The sequence below is a fragment of the Ylistrum balloti genome, unplaced genomic scaffold, assembly GCF_031769215.1.
Source record: "Ylistrum balloti isolate Yb309-2 unplaced genomic scaffold, AGI_CSIRO_Ybal_v1 Utg370948, whole genome shotgun sequence".
In the NCBI taxonomy this organism is placed as follows: domain Eukaryota; kingdom Metazoa; phylum Mollusca; class Bivalvia; order Pectinida; family Pectinidae; genus Ylistrum; species Ylistrum balloti.
Window position 1 is genome coordinate 941,420 of NW_026782534.1, and position 21,895 is coordinate 963,314.

The 21,895-nt window shown below is 34.6% G+C and overlaps 2 protein-coding genes across 4 annotated transcripts in view; one reads left to right on the top strand and one right to left on the bottom strand.

Annotated features, from left to right (window-relative positions):
* The first annotated feature begins 3,409 nt into the window (after positions 1–3,409).
* LOC132559698 (ankyrin repeat domain-containing protein 50-like) lies at positions 3,410–12,459 on the top strand. Of its 3 annotated transcripts, none has more exons than XM_060224319.1 (8): positions 3,410–3,496; positions 3,845–4,113; positions 6,790–7,218; positions 7,574–7,652; positions 8,643–8,774; positions 10,672–10,810; positions 10,970–11,086; positions 12,146–12,459. In XM_060224319.1, the coding sequence occupies exons 2-8, from the start codon at positions 3,874–3,876 to the stop codon at positions 12,420–12,422; spliced, it is 1,413 nt and encodes a 470-aa protein (XP_060080302.1). In that variant the 5' UTR covers positions 3,410–3,496; positions 3,845–3,873; the 3' UTR covers positions 12,423–12,459. The 3 variants fall into 3 exon arrangements, with proteins under 3 accessions (XP_060080302.1, XP_060080301.1, XP_060080303.1); XM_060224318.1 differs by having other exon boundaries at positions 3,453–3,540; XM_060224320.1 differs by lacking the exon at positions 3,410–3,496 and adding an exon at positions 3,549–3,601.
* A 4,806-nt stretch (positions 12,460–17,265) lies between these two features.
* Positions 17,266–21,895, bottom strand: part of LOC132559668 (rotatin-like) — a 30,754-nt gene continuing 26,124 nt past the window's right edge. The window contains exons 39-46 of the mRNA XM_060224284.1: positions 21,533–21,718; positions 21,097–21,272; positions 20,580–20,706; positions 19,854–20,053; positions 19,341–19,488; positions 18,776–18,898; positions 18,245–18,348; positions 17,266–17,962 (exon numbers count right to left, since the gene is read on the bottom strand). Coding sequence (XP_060080267.1) covers positions 17,822–17,962; positions 18,245–18,348; positions 18,776–18,898; positions 19,341–19,488; positions 19,854–20,053; positions 20,580–20,706; positions 21,097–21,272; positions 21,533–21,718 — 1,205 coding nt within the window. The 3' untranslated portion in view covers positions 17,266–17,821. The remainder of the gene's footprint in view (positions 17,963–18,244; positions 18,349–18,775; positions 18,899–19,340; positions 19,489–19,853; positions 20,054–20,579; positions 20,707–21,096; positions 21,273–21,532; positions 21,719–21,895) is intronic.

Below are 21,895 nucleotides of genomic sequence, written 5' to 3' on the forward strand. Positions count from 1 at the left end.
GGATATTGATCCATTGCGCATGCGTGATGTAGGCAGTGTTGTGGCAGATAGATGATTCAGAAGGTATGATGTCATTTGTTGTGTATTTGTGCCATGTATGCACGGTTTACGTTGATAGCTGATATAAACTTGTCTAATCTTCATTGTTGAATTTATTAATAGGGTTTTAATTCCATTCGGGCAAATAAGCCGTATTCCTGTTTTGACATCACAATGTTTCCATTCATGAATGGCAGCGACAGTTTGAAGTCTGACAGTTGAGTCGAACAAGAAACACTGTTGTGGTATGGAGTTTCGATTTACCTGTATTAACATGAGGATATTATCAATTAAGAGTACACTTTTGAAAGGTCTTTGCGAGCTCAGATGCTCGAGTTGTGGTACATTATAAAGGAAAGAGAAAGTTAACGTCTCGTTTAGTATTTAGTTAAATATTACATATTAACATATTTAACAATTATCTTTATCATAATCTTGGGTCTTAGGATGGGTTGGGTTAAGGGGGGATCTGCGTTGCTTTTTTTTAAATTATTGATCTAGATGACGTCGAAATCTTGGACAACCGACTATGATAAAACTTTCAGCTAATGACTGTATATATGTAAATCTATGCATGTTCCTATGAAGGACTGGGCGTTTTAATGCACCAAAGCCTTTTCATTGATTTGATTCAGCTTTTATTTGTCAAATGGATTTGTAAATGTATTCGAATTATCAAAAGTATTGAGGAGATCACAAAGGGAGATGAATTTGAAAAAAGAAAGACAGCTTTCATGTATTTTTTTCTTTATTTTTAAGAATTTTGCAAGTACATAATGAATTTTAAAGAAACAATATAAATTTAACTATAACATTATTTTCCTAAATGCCAACACTATCAAGTACAAAGAAAACATATTGTTCAACCAACAGTTGTCATTTGATTGGAAAAAAAGATATACCTAATTAATGGTATACAAATATGTGATCAGGTTCTTACCACTTATTAGAAAGTGTTAATGTTTATAGAGAAATGCAAGGCTATGCACATGTTTTACATTAGCAGGTATGATAGTTGATCTGATAAGTTACTGCACATGTAAACATCATCAGATCAAGGTCCTTTGTGACATAACTAAGGCCTACACTGTATAGGAAGCTGTATCATACATGTATTACTTGAAGGCATTGATGTCACATTACATAAAAAATGCAGCCAGGATCTCATGATGCTCTCTGTAGATATTGTCTCCTAATCAGTTTTAATTACCTTCACCCTTAGCTTGGCTGTGTTATTGACCTGGCAGATTTACAACTGCAAAATATATCCAGAACCTTTTCTTCCTGGAGATTCTCTGTTGGGTTTTGTTTTAAGTGATTACATATCAAATATCAAACTTTTGAAGCAATAGTTTCTACATGCAGTTTTTAGTTTCTTTTTTAATTTTATAGTCATTGTGCTTAGTTCGTCATCATGCGCCATGCATAAACTTTTCACATTTCAAACTTCTTCTCAAATTTCACCAGTGGGATTTCAAACTTGCATGAAATGATCCAGAGATGGTCCTGACCATATGTTGTTATTTTTCAGGAATGTCTGAAATCCAAGATGGCCTCCATCTTGAAAAACATATTTTAAACTTCTTTTTCAGTTCCACTGGTGCCATTGAGTTAAAAATTGGTGGGAATGTTAAGGAAAGTAGCCAACAAAGTGTTGTTATTTTCTGACCTTGTCAAAATTTTGATACTGGAGCCAGGGAGGCTATTTTAAAACATGATCAGTAAGATTTCATGCAAAGTAGAAAAAATAACCCTTTTCCCTGCTGAAAGTTTTTGTAGTCTGATGACTGTTAAGGCCCATGGGCGTGTGGTTAGTTCTTTTATGCCATAGTACGGTGTTCATTGTCAGTCCCATGTCTGGCGTCAACCTTTTCCTTTAAACAAGTTCCTCTCAATAATCAATGAACCAAATGTTTTAATATTTAGCTGGTTGGTTTCTAAAGCCCAACTAAGTTTGTGAAAAGAAATGACCTTGAATTATATTATTTTAAAACATTTAAATGACTTATTCTCATGAACTTAAGGCCGTGAGGCATGATATTTGGCTTATATATATACCAGGTGAGCACTGCAGACCTGTTGGGCCTCTTGTTTTTTATTACTTTTTTTCAGGAATATTATTTTTTGTTGTGACTTTTTTCAATGTTTATTTCTCATGATTTTATTTTTTTTTTATCAGCGTCACTGAACATAGATGTCATTATATCCTCTCAACAAATGTTGGGAGGGGACTTAATGATGTGCCTGCACATAATGTAATACTTATCCTTGTCGGTACACTTATGAAAGACAAATATCAGTGGTTTTTTGGACTCAAATATTTGAGTCCAGTGGACTCATGCTTTTCCTGTGGGATACACTCAAATTCTGAGAACCCACTAAATTTCTTTGTAACTTCATTAGGATTTCGGAAATGGTACTCTGAATTCACCACAAAGAATTCTACAAAATATAGCGATTACACATGTACCTCGGACAAGTTTAAATTTCCTGGTCAATGTCATCATTACTATTTTTAGAAATGCCATGCAATTTTTCAGCACTCTTGTCTCTAGCAGTGTCATTCCATATGCTTGTCCTTTTTTTGTTGTCTTCGCATGAAGATTCGTATCACCTGTGATGCCTTGTAAAATGTGTCCGAATAAAACTTTGGTTATGAAATGTAGATTATCACTTGTTACCTGGTCAAAAAATGTAATCAATTAGTACCTAGTCAGAAAAAGCAGATCACTTGTTACCTGATCAGTTTTAAAATATTATTCTGTATAATATTTTAATCAAGATATTTAGAATTGATATATTAAAACTAATTTACTAAATTATCTGTCTGAAAATAGGTTGAGATAATCCAAATAATTTCATATAGTACATGCAAGTATGAATTAAAATGTATCACTAAAAGCACCTGCCAAGCCTGTTAAAAATACAACATGTTTAAGCTTGGACATGTTCACTGTTTGGATCAATATGCTTTATCATTTTCAAGGACATAATGTACCTGGTACACATCCATATGTAGTCAAATATTGGTTATCTGTGTCATCTGTACTGAGAGTCAAGTTGTCAGTCCTCATTTTCATTATCAGATTGTTAAGTAAAGAGAGGGATTCTGTGTGATGTACACTAATGTTTTTTTGTACAAGTGTCTTTGATACTGATGCTGATAATGAGATAATGAAAGAATCTCCACAATGACTCACCTGCTGTTAATACCTTACCTGATGTGATGGTATGTTAAAGCACCCATGTAGAGATAGACTGATTGATGTGCAGACTATCTACCAGGTTCTACACTAAACCAGAAGTGGTTGTTGTTAAGCTGTGTGATGTGTGTACACACAGACAGGTGATACAGATGTAGCATTAGAGGGCCATGTGGCAGTGATAAGTTATGGGAGCATAAGACATTTTTACCATACATATATCATTATCACATTGGCATGAAGAAAGTATACAGGTACAGGGATAAAATGATGCAGTAGAGAGATTATCACTGATTAGGTTGGGCATTCTAGACTGTGACACTATACTCTTATATTTAAGCTTTTATCTAGCAACTCATGTAATCTTCAGCTTTATCGTGTTTTCTGTTTTGTGTTTTTCTTAGTAGACATTTAGAAATTTTGAAGTTGAATGTTTATTCTAGTTATTTTGGTTGTTTTGAAACATTAGATACTGTAGACATAGTGTGAATTTATGTAGAAAATTAGTGTACATGGTAGTATGAATTTTCAGAAAGATTTTGAACAGGATTTGAATATGTAGTCTATTGGTTTTGTGATATACTGTTTGCTGTCTGTGACAGGACTGATGAACCCTATCTGCTGATGTAGGATGGAATGTGTGTTAGTGGAGACTACAAAACGTCAGAAAAAGAAAGTTATTACACCAAATACTCCAGAGCAGGACTTCTACCTGGCTATAGAACGTGGAGATCTCCAGGAAGTCCAGACTCTGCTGGAGAGAGGTGTGGATTTGTCTTACAAAATAGAAGGATGGTCACCACTTACACTTGCCTGTGAATGTGGACAAGAGGATATTGTAGAAGTGATTGTGAACCAGCTTAAAAATGATGTAAGTTACCTTGTTTAATTTCTGATGGGACATAATATTCTATGAGTAAAGTAACATGTCAAATCCTTTGGTAAAAATAATCTTTGAACACAGTTGTATACACACATGTAAAATTTAATTTTTTTAAGTTTGTACATATATAAATATTCCGATTTTAGCATACAAATTTCTTTTCAAATTGTAAAGATGATGGAAAAATGAAATTTTGAGTCCATGATACATACTTCTTTTTGCAACTCCGATATTTAAGTCCTGGGCTCATGTTTTTTCTGTGGGACGCAAAGTTTGAGAACCCTCAATTGTAATTTAATTCATCATAAGTTAAGAAATGGTGCCCTCGACTCACTAGAATAAAATCCATCAAAATTGACTAGATACATAAAATGAACATGTAATTAAGCCCAGCATTCTTAAATTCAAACATGAGATATTAATGATAAAATTCAACATTTATTAACCATGTGTGGAATTGTTCTATATAAAAATTAAACTGCAGGAATTCTGTTAAATTACTTGTAGTTCAGCATAAGTGTTGTTATTTTTAACATCTTCAGCTTAAAATAACTGTATCTGAAAATAGCTATTCACATATTCTCAAGGCAAGATATATATAGTTTGCTATAGAAGTATACAAGCACATATGTAATTGCAGTTCTGATCTCTTATATTATGCCGAAAACATGCAACCAGCAAACGTACCGGGGGGTATATTGTTACAGATAACTGAAGCAATAAATTTGTGTTTTTTTATAAACTGTTAAAATATTCAATATCATTCGCCTTTGTAGTAAATGATGAATGTTATTATTTTTTAGCTAATTTGTGACTTATTTATCTAATCTACTTTGGAAATCACTACAAATTTTAAACATCAGTAATTATTTATAGACAGTGTACCTTGTCATTTTTGTTGAATATTTTCTTAAGATCTGTAATATTTACAGGAATGAAATGAACCACTGTCATTGCCAAAATAAAAAAACCCAGAAGGATTTTATCTTTAAATCTTCTTTCAGAACTCCAATTAAATCTCAAGATGAAAGATATATTTAATTGTGTATCAGTAGATGCTAATTGACAACCTGATGTCAATAAAAGGCTTGTTTAGTTACATTAGCTATTTTTTCACACAAACATCAAGTTAAATGATTGAAACAACCATTTTTTAGGTTATTTTCCAGCCATAAATTGACTACATAGTGTTGATCAAACTACAGATAGTGTGCATGTGTATATATAATATGGGTTTGTAAACATGGTATGATCGGAATTTATATGGGGCTTAATCATACTACAGTAATCTTCCTACTCAACACCCTGTCATTACATATATCAGAGTTGACTGTTATATATATAGTCATACTACAGTAATCTTCCTATTCAACACCCTGTCATTACATATATACAGGGCTGACTGCTATATATATATATATAATCATATTACAGTAATCTTCCTACTCAGCACCCTGTCATTACATATATCAGGGTTGACTGCTATATATATATATATATATAATCATATTACAGTAATCTTCCTATTCAACACCCTGTCATTACATATATACAGGGCTGACTGCTATATATATATATATATATAATCATATTACAGTAATCTTCCTATTCAACACCCTGTCATTACATATATACAGGGCTGACTGCTATATATATATATATATATAATCATATTACAGTAATCTTCCTATTCAACACCCTGTCATTACATATATACAGGGCTGACTGCTATATATATATATATATAATCATATTACAGTAATCTTCCTACTCAGCACCCTGTCATTACATATATCAGGGTTGACTGCTATGTGTATAATCATACAACAGTAATAAAAACCATTTCTGATTGAAATATTGCATTTATGAAAATCAGATTTCATAACTGTTTATTCATAAGATAAAGATATGAGGAATTTCGTGAAATATGTTTTTCCAAGTTGCTGTAGGCAATAGCTGCAGCTTCTTTTGGATGAAGTAAGTTTTCTTGTAAGAGTTGCAAGAGTGACTCAGCTTTGCTTGAAGTCTTGTAACATTCCCACTGGATGCATGTGCAGGTTGTTTGAAGGTGTATTTGATGATCATTTCTCCTGCATTATTGTACCCTCTCTTAACATCTTGAAATCTAAAATAGTCCTGGCAATATTCCATGCCAACACTTCTATGTGTTTATGAGAATATCCTGGATGTTTTGTGTTCTAAAAATAGGTTATTAGAGGAAATTTATACAATGTATATGTTTCAAATTATTAAGTCACCTTATGTTTAAAATTGATGGCAATGGTACACAATTATTGCAATGTTACACCATTATAAAGTTAGCCTGCATGTACGTTAAGTTACAAGCTCATCTGGAACAAAAGTTTGCCTCCATTGGTAGTGGGTATCCACTATCCAGTGTACCATGTTATTTTCCTTGTATGTTTTCTTAAAAATCTATGATAACTACAGTTTTAACACATATGATGGATGTAAATGTCACCAAACTTGCTCAAATAAATCGCCATTTTCCTTTCAAAGTAGAAAGTTTGGAAAATAAAATAACTTGATAATTGCAGAATCAAGTGACTATTCCTCCACCTCATTCACCCAATTCAAATTGTTTGCAAATTTAGATTTCTTTATTTGATGTGTCACCCGACTGTAGATTGGTTTTATTTTTAGGAAGAGAACAACAAGGGGAAGCAAAGACTAAGTGATCGCCTGAACTATGTTTCTGTGTTAGAGACACTAAATGATAATGGGGACACTCCCCTGATATGTGCTGCTCGAGCAGGTCATGTAGATGTCTGTAGCCTTCTCCTGGAGTCTGGTGCTTACATCAACCAGACTAATCAACATGTTAGACAAACACCTCTCCTGGTGGCTGTGGAGCATGGTAACATGGATGTGGTGGACTTCCTGTTGGACTGTGGTGCTGATGTACAACTCACAGACAACATCAACATCACACCACTTTACGCAGCCATCAAGGCTCGCAATCCACTGATGGTTCAGCGACTTATTCAGGCAGGCTCTGATGTGAATCTTGGTAGCCAGGACCATGCCCCACTCTTCCTGGCGGCAAGACTCAAACTATTATCAGTTGTACAGGTACAATGTATGGTATTATTGACATATTTACCTGTATAACTTATAGATGTAAATCTTACAAAGAAGATTTCTAGCATGTAAGATGTTAGCATTGCTTCCATTCATGTGTACATGAAAAGCTTACTGAATATTATAATTAAAATTGCTTGTAGAAATTACTAAGCATACAAGCACTACAGTATTTGGTATGAACTTTTGAACTGTGATGAGACATTAACATTCACATTTTATACCATAAAGACACATTTAAAAGGCACATTTTGTCAAAAATAAGAATGAATGAGAATTGGTAAGGACATGATTCTGCTGTGACCTTAAATTGTTTATGTAAACCTTGATATTGGTTGATTTACAGATGCTAATAAATGCAGGCTGTGAGAAGAACATCACCATAAAATATGGTGTCACCCCTCTGTATGAGGCCACATTTAGAGGTATGACTAAAATCTGTGTTCAGGAAAGGGGCCCTAGATTTCATGCTTTAAGGAATAGCATCAGTGCTATGTATAGAAAAAGGGACAAGGTTTAATTGTCCATATTTACTAAAATACAGGTGTCCTTTAGAAATCATGGTGTCCGCCCGTCTGTCCGTCCATCCGTCTGTCTGTCAGCACTTTTTGTTTCCATGTGATAACGTGAGTTTCTTTGGGCCAATCAAGCTCAAACTTCATACAGTGATTCCTTATTAAAAATGCTTGCATGAGATTGCTGTTCATTGTCAAAGGTCAAGGTTAATGTTACTGAGATAGGAAATCTGTTTCCATGTGAAAACTAGAGTTTGCTTTGGCTAATCTAACCCAAACTTCATACAGTACTTCCTTACTGAAAGTTGGAGTGCTTTTCAGGTCCCAAGTTCAATGGTCCAGATTACTGTTACTATAAGTAAGATATTGGTTTCCATGATATAACTTTGGCTCCCTTTGGCCAATCAAACTCAATCTTCATACAATGGTTTCTCACTGACAGTGCTTGCTAGGGATTACTTTTCAGACTTAGAAGTCAAAGGTTGAGATTAATATTGCAATAATGGAAAATCCATTTTGAGGAATAACTCAAGATTGCTTTTCCCAATCTAAATGAAACTTCATACAATGCTTCCTTACCAAAAGTGCTTCCTTGGGATATTGCTTTTTATATTGCAAGTTCTAAGGTCAAGGTCACTGTTATTATAAATAAAAAAACTGATTGTTGAATGTTAATATATTTTTTTTTCATAACAGTCTCTCTTGACTTTTTTGGCAGAGTATTCATCTAGCATGAATAGATGAACCATTTGTGAAGCATTATGTTAAATTGTAATTATGTCATACTACACAGTTATTGCTCTTTTCTTAAGAGTTGTCACAACATTTTACAGTAAATTATAGTTATAGGAAGTCAGTTCAAGACTAAGGTTGGACTCAATAGATCTGTTATATTTGTAGGTCACACAGACATTGTGGAGTTCCTTGTGAATGAAGGATGTGACGTTAATAAGACAGATATGTATGGGGTCAGTCCACTCCATATTGCATCCATGTATGGTCACCTGAACTGTGTCATCCTCCTCATCCTTGGTAAGACTCTCCATACAGGTGGTTGTAATACATGTTAAATTCATGGCTTGAATTGTTAATCTATATAATTCATTTCTGGAAAAAAAGTTCTAACAGTATTTATCAGAAAACCAAGATAACATGGACATATGGGAGAGAATTCAACGATGATAATTGAGAAAGGATCTTTCCTTTGATGATATCCTATTTATCAAATAATAAACCCATTTCTGGTAAAAATGCTAATTTTAGAAGAATTACAGACAAATTCCAGATTATTACCCTGAAAGCCTAGTCCTTAAACTTGCATACAAGGTTAGCTTGCTGAGGTACATGTAAGGATAGACTGTTGGTGGTACATGTAAGGTTAGACTGTCAGTGGTACATTTAAGGTTAGACTGTTGATGGTACATGTAAGGATAGACTGTTGATGGTACATGTAAGGTTAGACTGTTTGGGTACATGTAAGGTTAGACTGTTGGTGGTACATGTAAGGTTAGACTGTTTGGGTACATGTAAGGTTAGACTGTTGGTGGTACATGTAAGGTTAGACTGTCGGTGGTACATTTAAGGTTAGACTGTTGATGGTACATGTAAGGATAGACTGTTGGTGGTACATGTAAGGTTAGACTGTCGGTGGTACATGTAAGGTTAGACTGTCGGTGGTACATGTAAGGATAGACTGTTGGTGGTACATGTAAGGTTAGACTGTTGGTGGTACATTTAAGGTTAGACAGTTGGTGGTACATGTAAGGTTAGACTGTTGGTGGTACATTTAAGGTTAGACAGTTTGGGTACATGTAAGGTTAGACTGTTGGTGGTACATGTAAGGTTAGACTGTTGGTGGTACATGTAAGGTTAGACTGTTGGTGGTACATGTAAGGTTAGACAGTTTGGGTACATGTAAGGTTAGACTGTTGGTGGTACATGTAAGGTTAGACTGTTGGTGGTACATGTAAGGTTAGACAGTTGGTGGTACATGTAAGGTTAGACTGTTGGTGGTACATTTAAGTTTAGACTGTTGGTGGTACATGTAAGGTTAGACTGTTTGGGTACATGTAAGGTTAGACAGTTGATGGTACATGTAAGGTTAGACTGTTGGTGGTACATGCAAGGTTAGACAGACAGTTTGGGTACATGTAAGGTTAGACTGTTGGTGGTACATGTAAGATTAGTCTGTTGCTGGCACATGTAAGGATAGACTGTTTGGGTAAATATAAGGATAAACTATTGGGAGAAGGGGGACATGTAAGGATAGTCTTTTTTGGGTTACATGAAAGGATAGCCAGGGTTTATGTAAGGTTAGTTTGTTTGGGTTAGGTATAAATAACATATGATGAGGCTGTGTGATGACGCAGTGGTGTTTTGTTTGATTTCCAGTGACTGAGGCTGCATAACCAGCAGGTGTCAGTCACACATGACTCAGGAGACCTCCACTGTATAGTACAATGGTATCTCGTTTTGTTCACGACCACCCATGTATAAAATATAACATGTTTTATCAAGCCTAACCATTTTTCCATTTTAATTGTGTATTTAACCATGTACATGATTTTAGTGTCAGATGATTTAACATTGTTTTTATTAATTACATTTTTTCTGAAACAAAAAAATAAACAATGACAACGCAGGTGAAGAGTGTTCAGCGACCAAAAATTTGCCTTATCAAACTTTTCCTGAAAAATCTTGGTTTAAATAGGTTGAAAATTATCTTAAAATTAGTTTAAGAAATAATAGACTGAATTTATTATTTATTTTTGAAAATTTTTAGAAAACACAAATATTTTAGCTATCTTTAGGAATGATTAATTATTGAAGCACTTGTAAAATATGTTTAATTTAGCTTTTTTTCATCACATATGAAACCACCATCAATGATGGCTGGGCAGAGATGTACATTGTCTGTTTGTGATGACAGGTGGTGCAGATATGAGACTGAGAATGCAACATGGCCAAACAGCTCTACAAGTGGCCATGGAAATGAACCATGCAGATGTTGTGGAGTACTTCTTATGTAGAGGAGAGGACATTTTGTGTAAACCTCATGGGAGTAACAGGTACATTGAAATAGAATATTTAAAGATTCAAAATCATATCTGATTTTAAGCTCATCACCTGAATCGAAGATGTGTTTATCAAGAAACATGATATTCTGTTCTGGTCCAACTAGTTGAATTGAAAATATTGTTTTACATAATGAGTGTTTGATTTTATAGTTTAAAGATAATAGCAGCAGTGTTTGAGAAGGGACATCGCGAGACAGTAGAGGTTTTACTTAGAGGCTGTGCCAAGCTTGTTCTGTTACACTACCCTGGAGTTACAGAAATGTTCTGGTGCGTATATTACACCTACTGTACTGTATGGTAGTAAGGTACAGTATTTCTTATTTGACTTTTACTGTATTTAACAGTTACTGTACACAAATAACCATTGTATACCTGTCCATTCTCTCCCATCAATAAGAGATATCCACTATATCATCCTTCCTCCCAACACCGCCTTAGGAAAATAAAATCTTATAAGAGAGGAAATAACTGTTGTTGACCTTTTCAGGTCACCTGGTGGTGTGCCGTGCGTCCGTAGACAATTAAACATTTTCAACTTCTTCTGAAAAAGCCCCTGAACAGATTTCAAAGAAATTTTGCAGAAACCTTCCATGGCCTGAGATGAACTGAAATTGGGAATTATACAGTCCCCACCCCACAGGGGTCTAAGGGGCAGGGCCAAAAGTGGTTAGATTGCCTCAGATTTCAAAAATTTCAAAATATGGTAAAATTTAATACTCTTCTTTATGTATGGAAGCATCTTAAGGTGCTTTACCAAAATTGTGAATTCCAAGGCCCCAGGGTCCCACATTAACCCATGGAGAGGGGGTAAAGTTTACTATAGTTTATTTAAGCAAAATAGGTTTTTGAGCGTAATTTGTTTAATTTCAATTTGAAATCTTCTCATCACCCAGGAATGGTAGAATGAAATGCATGAATGAAAGGATCTCAAATTTCTTCCTGGGGAGGAGGTTAATTTTACTGTAATTTTTTATGGAAAAATTGCATTTTTGAGCATAATGTCTTTCCCCCCCTAGTAGTATGCATATATTGACCCTGGCTTACCATCATCAATGTCACAATTATTTTTCATGACACTTGAAAGCTACTTTCATTTTAACCTTTATAATCAATATTGCTTACCTCAATTGACTGTTGAGGCTGCTAGGCCTCTTGTTTTGAACATTACATCTGGTAGTAATTCTGTAAATATAAGAAAAGAACATGAATGTTTTGGGACATAAAATCATAAAACAGATCATAAACTTATTGGGAATATGAATAAGTTTTCATAATATGGTAGTGATATTACTATAGTTGGTATAATGCTTTGTTCTTCCTCTACAGCAACGACAAATACCTGCTGGAGATGCTGTTCATGTCAGGGATACAGACCATCCCTGGGGTACTGACTGTACCTAAGCTTCATCCCAAGTATGTCTGCAATCCAAAAGCTGCTCAGTGGCTTGAAGAGTATCACAAGAAACCTCAGTCTCTCAAATCCTTGTGTCGTATTCGCTTACGGCGTTGTCTAGGAAATAAGGTACTATGCTTATCCAAAGGTTTGCCACTGCCGTCCATTATCAAGGACTATGTGTGTCTACGAGACATATCTAAGGAATAAAGAACTGTGGCCAAGTAACGATAACTGCCATCCATCATCAAGGACTATCTAAGGAATAAAGAACTGTGGCCAAGTAACGATAACTGCCATCCATCATCAAGGACTATGTGTGTCTACGAGACATATCTAAGGAATAAAGAACTGTGGCCAAGTAACGATAACTGCCATCCATTATCAAGGATTATGTGTGTCTACGAGACATATCTAAGGAATAAAGAACTGTGGCCAAGTAACGATAACTGCCATCCATTATCAAGGATTATGTGTGTCTACGAGACATATCTAAGGAATAAAGAATTGTGGCCAAGTGATGGCCACTACCATCTATCACCAAGGACCCTGTATCTGTGGAACGTATGTAATGAATAAAGAACTGTAGGCAAGCAATGGCCACTACCATCTTTCATGAAAACTGTTTGTAGAACAGTTTTATATTAGGAGTTTGCCATCTTTTTTCATGTATTAGGAGTTTGCCATCTTATATATATAAATATATATATATAAAGAGTTTGCCATCTTTTTTCATGAACATCAGTTTCATCATATATATATATATATATATAAAGAGTTTGCCATCTTTTTTCATGAACATCAGTTTCATCACATTTTGAAATATTGAAAAATCATCAAAAGATCAAATGGCTCCAGTAAATATTGAGTTTAAGCTGAAGTAGAACCTTAAACTGATTTTATATATCATTATTTTTGAGAGTGCACCAGTTTTAATTGTATCTTTTCATCTTTTCATATTCACTATCATTAACAAATTTCTGAGTTAATGAAATCACAGGGCAACTCCTGAAAGTTATTACTTGTATGTACTATAGATAACATCAACAATTTATCCACATTTCTCCCATGCTTCACAGCTTCATTCCAGTTTTTGGTAGGGAAAAGATCAATCTGAAGTGACAGCTAACACACGCTATAACACTATTCACCTTAGGGTAGTGACATCATTTAATGTTGTGTTACCATGTCACAAATTGGTAACATCCTCAATTCGACACACATTTCATGAGATATTGGAAGATGGCATGAAGCATAGGTTTCACAATTAACAATTTGTGAATGTTTTTTTTTCATTTATTTTTTTTTTTTTTAAGATATATGACATAAGTGATCAGCCCATACAGGCCTATGCAGGATTCTTCTAATCTTTGATCAGATCAATATCACAGTCTGGTGTATACTTTTGTAGCACTTGTAGCTAGATAGAGCAGTATATGAAGCTGTGATATATTATGTTTTATAAAAAGAGCAGGAGACAATCAGATTGTTACTGGATGAATACACATGGTATTTGGAGTGTTATTATTGAGAATAGAGCAAAATGTTTAACTGGAGTTGCTCTGCAATATTTGCATGTTTTTAAATTTCATTTCAGTGCAATGAATAAGAGGTATGCAGTCGTGTACCTGATATTCAGGTACTTTTAAAGTTTATTTTTATTGTTTGTTATGGATAGAGACGAGGAATGAATTTTAATAACTAGTGTATCAACCATCATTCCATTACTTCATTTTTCTGTAAGATTTGAAATACATCCCACTTTTAAGTGGAATGAGGAACACAAATAGCAGCAAAAAACATAGATGGATCCCCAGGTATAAAAACAATGTTAACAGAAACACACCAATAACTGAATATGTACTACTTGTTAAACAAAAAACTTCACATTTGTGATCTTGACCTTTGAGAAACATGTTACATATCTGTTCAAGATTTTGATTAATCACTCTTCTTTGCCCAGATAGAAAGGCTGGAGGATTTTATGAAGGAAGGTTACCAGAGTTCCTGGTGGGAAAACCTGTAGTTGGTGAGCCCAATAACTAGGTATACGGCAAGTTGGTCAATAATACACCTACCAACTTCTTATGATATCACAAACATTTTGTAGGCATAATAACCCAAGTATAGATTATAAATACAAAAATAATGTAATATTTTACCATAATGCTCTGTTCTCTTTATGTTATGGAAGACAGTTTTTAGTGTTAGTTTGTTATTTTTACTGTGTGTTTACAAGAAAATGTTATCTTATTTGCACCAAAATATTGAATCTCATTCCTAAAGTAGACTGGTGTATTTCTTTCATTGAGATTCACATTTTGAAGGGCTACAATTTTATTTTCCAGATTAACAGATATGTCTGAGATGTGTTGGTGATATAAGTTCTCTCTGCAGAAGAGTTGTAATAAATACTTCACGTTTACATACATACCTAGAATGTATTTTGTTACAATGACTTTTTAAACCTTCATCTTTTATCCAATTTGGAGTCGTTATCATTTCGGGTATGCATTACACTGCTACTGGTAAGAAACAAGTTTCTACTGTTCCCAGCTTGCATTCCTTTGAACTCTTAGTTGGGCTGGATTTTGTGTGTGTTGTTTTTACAAAAATATAAAGATGAGTATTAGTTTTCTTTGACAGAATATTTACTATCAATCTTAGGTGTTTTGTATGAGATTTCAAAGATTGACCAAAATCAGACCAGGACCATTGAGTTGCATGTTTTTGTAGTTGATATTGTTTTGTTAGATGGCTGTTACTCTTTGTACATGATATGCTTTTTTGTTGTACATCAGTTACAGATCCCAGCATTAGTTTCATTTGTATCTGGTAGATTGTATTCTGATTATGCAGCTGGTACTGCATGTCAGTTGAAGATTTTGGTAACATCTCTCTTAATCCTGTTTTACTTTATGAAATCTTGTCTTCCACTTAATAGCCCGTTCCACAACTAATACTGAACTCCTCACTCTGCAAAAAGCCTTCTACAAAAGTTTCCTTTGGCAACTGTTCCCATGACTTCTCCTGCCATTAACTCTACTATCTAGGTATAAGTTATGTTACAACTGGATCCTCAATAAGTGTGTTGCCTTAATTAAGTCTAATATGTGACATTGTTATACACATATATCTGGTTGTTTTATTAATTTTTTTAAAAAAATATAGATATACATGTACATGGAAGTACTAATAGTAAATCTTTTATTGATGTATCCAGTTATAAATTAAGCTGTACCAGATTTATCACATGCTTGATTTGTTCTTTATGTAATTAACTCACATCATTTTATCATAATACACATGCAATAACACTATCTTGATGTCATTAACCAATTAAGTTATACATGATTGTCTTGGCAGTGAAAAACCGTCCTATTCAGCTTGAAATTTGCCTGCTTTATTGGAAAGAAAAATTAAGTTTTACATTGTTTCTAAGAAACATGTGAAACAAAGTTAGCATTACATGCCAAGCCATGTAAGATCATTCATTTCCACCCTCGGGATCACAAAATGTGATAAAACCTGCCGCTTGACATATCCCTATCATACATCCCAACACATGAAAGAGTCTTGTATTCTGTTCAGTGATAATTAATTGCTGGAAAAAGCCATGAATCTAACTTATTGGAAACAATCAAGACAAAAAAATTGGTTCAGAGAAGGTTTGGAACTTCTTGTTAAAGAAGCTCTACTTCAGAAATATTTCAGACTTTCACAATAACCAGTGACATTTTTGTATTTTGTATTGGGTATGTACCATGGTTTTTAATTTGAGATTTTATATTTGTTGACAAGTCTTTGTACAGTTTTCTTGTACATGTATATACAGATGTCCTCCCTCCTCAGAGATGACATTTGCTTGTCGTATCTAGTCAATCTGGTCACACCTTTTTACAATTGTTTCAAAATTTCTCCAATATCATTTATCTTTCACAGTTTTATTTCTTGTCAAATTTTCTATAGCCATATATCTGAGTTCTCACAACTTCAGTATGACATTATTTTTAAATCCCATTTTCATCCAAGTCGTAATAGGGAGATCAGATTGACTTATGACAGAAGTGGACAGATGTTAAACTGTGAAGCTTTGAAAGAGAAGATTTGTGTTCCCTTACTTTCGCTTCCTAATATTTCTAACCAATTGCTCTGTAATGAAGTGCCTTGTACATAATCAAAGAAGCAGGCATCAGTGTTGAGAGACCCATTGTTAGAGTTATTAATAAAAGGACATGGAATAATATTCTAGATCTTCATGAATTCCTAATCAATGTCCATCATCTGTATATTTCATGTGCTGCTATCTGAAGTTTGTAGTCTGTGTATGGCTATTCCAGATGTAGCTTTGAAAATAACATCCCTGTAGTGATGTGCGGTATATAAAGAATGTATCCTACTCACTTTTTTCATACGGTTAAATTATCTCTTGTATCTTGCCGATTGAAAATGAGATGCATTTTTATACAGAATTATGGTTTTATTTTTCACATCACCAATATAAGTGCCGTTCTTTAATCACTGTCCATCCATTCTGCATTAAATTGTAAGTGGTTTTAAATTAGAATGTTTGCACGTAATGTTTCCATTGTAGTACATTTATAACTGGGTGTATAAATGCTACACTTAAACACAGGATTTTTTACTGAGATATTTGCTGTGGATTTTGTTATGGATGGTTATCACTGCTGTTGATCATGTGTTGGTAGCTGTCAGTACCATACACTATTATCTATGGTGCTAGCAGGCTGTGTTTTCACTGTACTGTTCTTTTAAGGTTAACATTAGAATTAAAATGATGTTATTTAATAATGTTTTTCTTGTCATTAAAAGGTTTGGGGCTGAATGGTTGATGTTTATATATGCATCACCAAAGTATATCTACGTGTCCAATAAATAAAAAAAGACATGACCTACAACAGAATGCTAACACAGAGGTGGATTTACTTAAGCACACTACGTTATAACAGGTTGTACATCAGTACACGTACTTGTATTAGTGATAATTTGTATAATTGTACAGCATATCTTACAGAGAAAATCCAATATATAATCATTGTTATATATTTATTGTCAATACAATACAAATTCATGATTTTTCATAAATAACATTGAGTAGACATATCAAGCAAATAACACAGAATGTTAACATACAATCAGTAACATACCTTGTATCTGTGTTACATTACTCTCTCTGGACGGAATGTTAAACTGAGAGTGAATTTTTCATTGTTCTACCAGATATAAGGATACTGTCCTTATCACTGATAAACTGAATATATCTAGAATATCAGACACTACAAGACACCTTCATCTATCACAGTAAACAATCTTTAACAGGATTTAAGATAATAAACATGTTTAGCATTTTCCTAAATATACCACTTAACTAACCACCATCTAAATGAGTTGACAGATAATATTCTACAACACTGGTATAAACATCCTAACACTAGTCTATAACTGACTGATCCAGTCCACTGCTGTCACACATGGCTACTGCTTACTGTTGACTTTCCAAAGGCTAAGTAAGAAGACTACAAGTCTATATCTGCCACAGCAGACATCCGTCTGACAAGTCTTGCCTGTAGTGGTTGTTGATGTAGTAACTATTCAGCCACAGCTGCTATCACTGACTGTAGGTTCTCAAGACATCCGTCTGACAAGTCTCGCCTGTGGTGATTGTTGATGTTGTTCATTACTTCCTGGAGTTTAGGGATCACATTTGCATTTTTCATCATCACCTTGGCCTAAATAAAAGAAAAAGTTGTTTTATACCAGTGTATAAGGAGGCAATTTTAAATCTGATAAAATCATTAGCAAATCATATAAAGCCAACTTGAAGATAAAACAGTGAGTTGCTTGTACATCAAAGAACAAATATTTTCAAAGCAAAAATTCTACAAAAAAGACATTTTCAAATTCCTATGTAGACTGCCTGCTATTCAACAGCAAGATTTGGTCTTGTCAGTGTTTCTTAATCCACAGATTACCTGTCCTGGTCACACAACATCAACCATAATGGTTCTTACCTTTTGGTTGTTAAAGACCAGTGCCCATAGAGCTGACGCAGCCACACATTGGATTTGGGTGTTGTCACTGGTCAGACACTCCAACAGGTGGGGCAGCAGTTTGTCTGTCAACAGATAAATCAATCATCAGTTTAATTCTGTTGTCAGTTTGTTGAAAGATATAACAAGGATTGTTTTGTCAGACAGATAAATCTATAGTCAGTTTGTCAACAGATCTATCTATCTTTAGTTTTGTCTGACTGACATATCCATCCTCAGTATCAATGTATCAACAGACTGTCACCAGATAAATTAATTATCAGTTTGTCTGCAGATAAATATATCATTAGTTTTGTCTGTCTGCAGCTAAATTCATTGGTTCTATCAATTTTCTTGTCTACAAAAAATCTATCAGTTTTGTCAACATATAAATGGACCAATTTGTTAACAAATTGATAAATAAGTTTTTCAAATGATAGTGTTATCAATTTATCTTCTAATACAATAATGTAATCATCAGTAACAGCACTTTAATCTTTTATATATACTAACCACAGGCGAGAAGTTTGGGTTTATTACTGCTATGACAACACATGTTACGGAGGATAAGAGTGGCACACTCCTGGACCTTCCCCTGTCCATACTCCACAAAGTCCAACAGCAGGTTCACACAGTCTAAAATATAAGAGTGTCCTTTAAAAAATTCACAAAAACAATAATACATAGCATTACATTTTACAACAGCCAGGTACAATATGCAGCTTATGAAGAGAAGACTTGGCTCACTCGGGACAGCTTAGCTAAAACTATTTGTTTGCTTGCTGGGTTCATCAATCTGTGAAGAGGCAGGGACACTTAGAGGCATGGTCTCCTTGTATTAGCTGGTGGCTACCTCACTTAACAATATATGGGAGGCCAATTACATGCAATCTAGAGCAATAAGGTTAAAGTACCTTGCCAAATGTCACAACCACAAAAGCACAAACCAGTCCGTTTCTCGGTTTTCTGAAAAACACTAACCACTACTGGTAGGGAGTATTGAACCATGCACCTTGAATGTAGGCCAACTCTTTTAACAACTGAGCTATCTCGACACTTCAACTTTGTCCATTCTTACCTCCTGTCTTTAGGAGCATCTGTTGACCTTCCACAGAGAAAGAGAGATTGACCAGCAGCTCCAGCCAAAACAGCTCCATGTTCTGTGTATGTTTTGTCTTTTTACTTTTCCTAGGATTTAGACTCAGGAATTCCCTCAAGAAGTTACTCTGTTAGTGAATTAAAAACCGTAATCCCATTTAGAATTGTTTTGCTAAGACACAAAATAACTATTAACTTTTTATCAATGATTAAGAAATAGAAATAGACTTCTAAAATATTTATAGAAACTTGATTTGTAACTGTGAGAAAAACTTATTCTCCATCCTCTTCAGTGATCCCACAGAATGAAGAACTGGGGAATAATGCTTGCATTTCATTAAGACATTTTTGCTGATTTGAAAGTCATGGCTTGAACAGGGTCATGTTAGAAATACAAATGATTATTGAATACAACATCATTTAACTGAAGGGGAAACATTAATGAGATTACTATAAACAAAATCTTCTGTAACACACATTATACAATACATACCTTAAACACAATGTTCCTGCCCTCTGAGGATAGTGTCAGAGTGGCAAGGAGGGAGAAAAGTGTGCGGAGGACGGAATCCTTTATACCATCCCTCCCGGTCAAGCGTATGAGGCAGTGAACAAGGGAGTTGTTACTAAGTTGCTGTGTTTTTTGACCTCCAGTTGAGGTAGCAGTTGTAGTGTATGCCAGGGAACTTGTGGCTGTAACATAAAATTTCAGAATCATTGTGCATCCTTAAATTCATTATAGCAATAGAAGTTGATCAATAACAGAAGTTCAGGAATCCTCTTGCCCTGTTATGTTAAAATGTACATAATATATTCCATTACAATATTCAATGACGGTGAGCTATGTATGTGGTGAGAAGTAACTTCTGTAGGAGTGATTTACCTGTAGGACAGTGAGCTATGTAGGTGGTGAAAATTGACTTACATGTAGAACACTGAGCTATGTAGGTGGTGAGAATTGACTTACATGTAGGACAGTGAGCTATGTAGGTGGTGAGAATTGACTTACATGTAGAACATTGAGCTATTGAGTTAGTGAGAATTGACTTACCTGTAGGACAGTGAGCTATGCAGGTGGTGAGAATTGACTTACAGGTAGAACATTGAGCTATTGAGTTGGTGATAACTGACTTACGTGTACGACAGTGAGCTTTTGAGTTAGTGAGAACTGACTTACCTGTAGGACAGTGAGCTGTTGAGTAAGTGAGAACTGACTTACCTGTAGGACAGTGAGCTATGTAGGTGGTGAGAAGGGAGAGAGCAGATGACATGACTGCCATATCTAATTGACACCAAGCCCACAGCCGGTGTAGGATGTTATGCAGACCAGAGTAGTAACAGGCCATCTACATAAGACAAAATAAGATCACTTCATTATTGCATTATATAATAAAACATACAATCTATTTTACTGTATTACAAATAAAGATTACAGTGAAGGTGCAAGAGTACAGCTACCCTGCTTTTTTCAAAAGTCACACCACCAGTGACATACATTTTTATTTAAGATGAAAAGATTAAATGCACACATTATTGCTGTGTTATAAACCATTTTTTAAACAATTAAAACTTCAATATATTCTCTGTATCACAAGTAGTTTTATATTTAAGCACTTGTACAGATATCAAATCTTGGGGATAAAACAAGCAGATTAGAAAATGGCAAAAACAACTCTTTGTTATAAATCTTCAACTAAGGCATAATGCCTTTCAAAATGTGTAAACTACACACCAACCTTAGCCTCCAGATTTTGGAAGATGAAGTTGCGCAGAAGGTCAAATGTGAGGACGAGATCAGACATGAGTGGATCTTCTTTCTTCTTGGTGTTTGGTTTACCGGGCTGGAGTGACTCCATGTTCAGTTTGTTGTGAGTCTGTTTGACATGATCAATGACACTCTCTACCAGGCCCACTGGATAACAATCATCAGGAATAAACAACATTAGGAATATCAATCTGACTTAATGAAACTACATACATAATAAAGTGATCCTATGTGACAACTGAGTAATACCACACTATAATTGTTGTTTCATCCTTTGATACAATTTTATAGAAACTAATATGTATTATAAATGATAATGGCATCAAATATTTGTATTAACCTAAAGAAAAAGGCAATATTTGTAGCTCAACTTTGTGGTAATCATGAGAGGATTATTTCAGACTTACATTGCAGAGCTTTGGCTTTGGCCGAGCTGGATATAGCCAGCAGTGTGCGCAAAGCAGTGGCAGCATGGACACGGTCAGCCTCCTTGTAGTCAGTTGACTTGAGACATGAGTGTTCATACACATTGACTAAGACCTTACATAGTTGGCTCCCTGTAGTTACCTCCCCTTGGTCTTGTTCTTTTGTGTCTGCAAATAAAATCATCATCTTCATGAAATTATGAAAATTTCAGGCAACACCCACTGTTTAGAAACAATATTATCAGAAGATTTACAAAATAGTCCGTAATCAAATATAAGATGTTTTGGTTTCCTCTGAACTGAGTTTGTGACTTCATAATCTAAATCTGTATGAATTAATGCCAT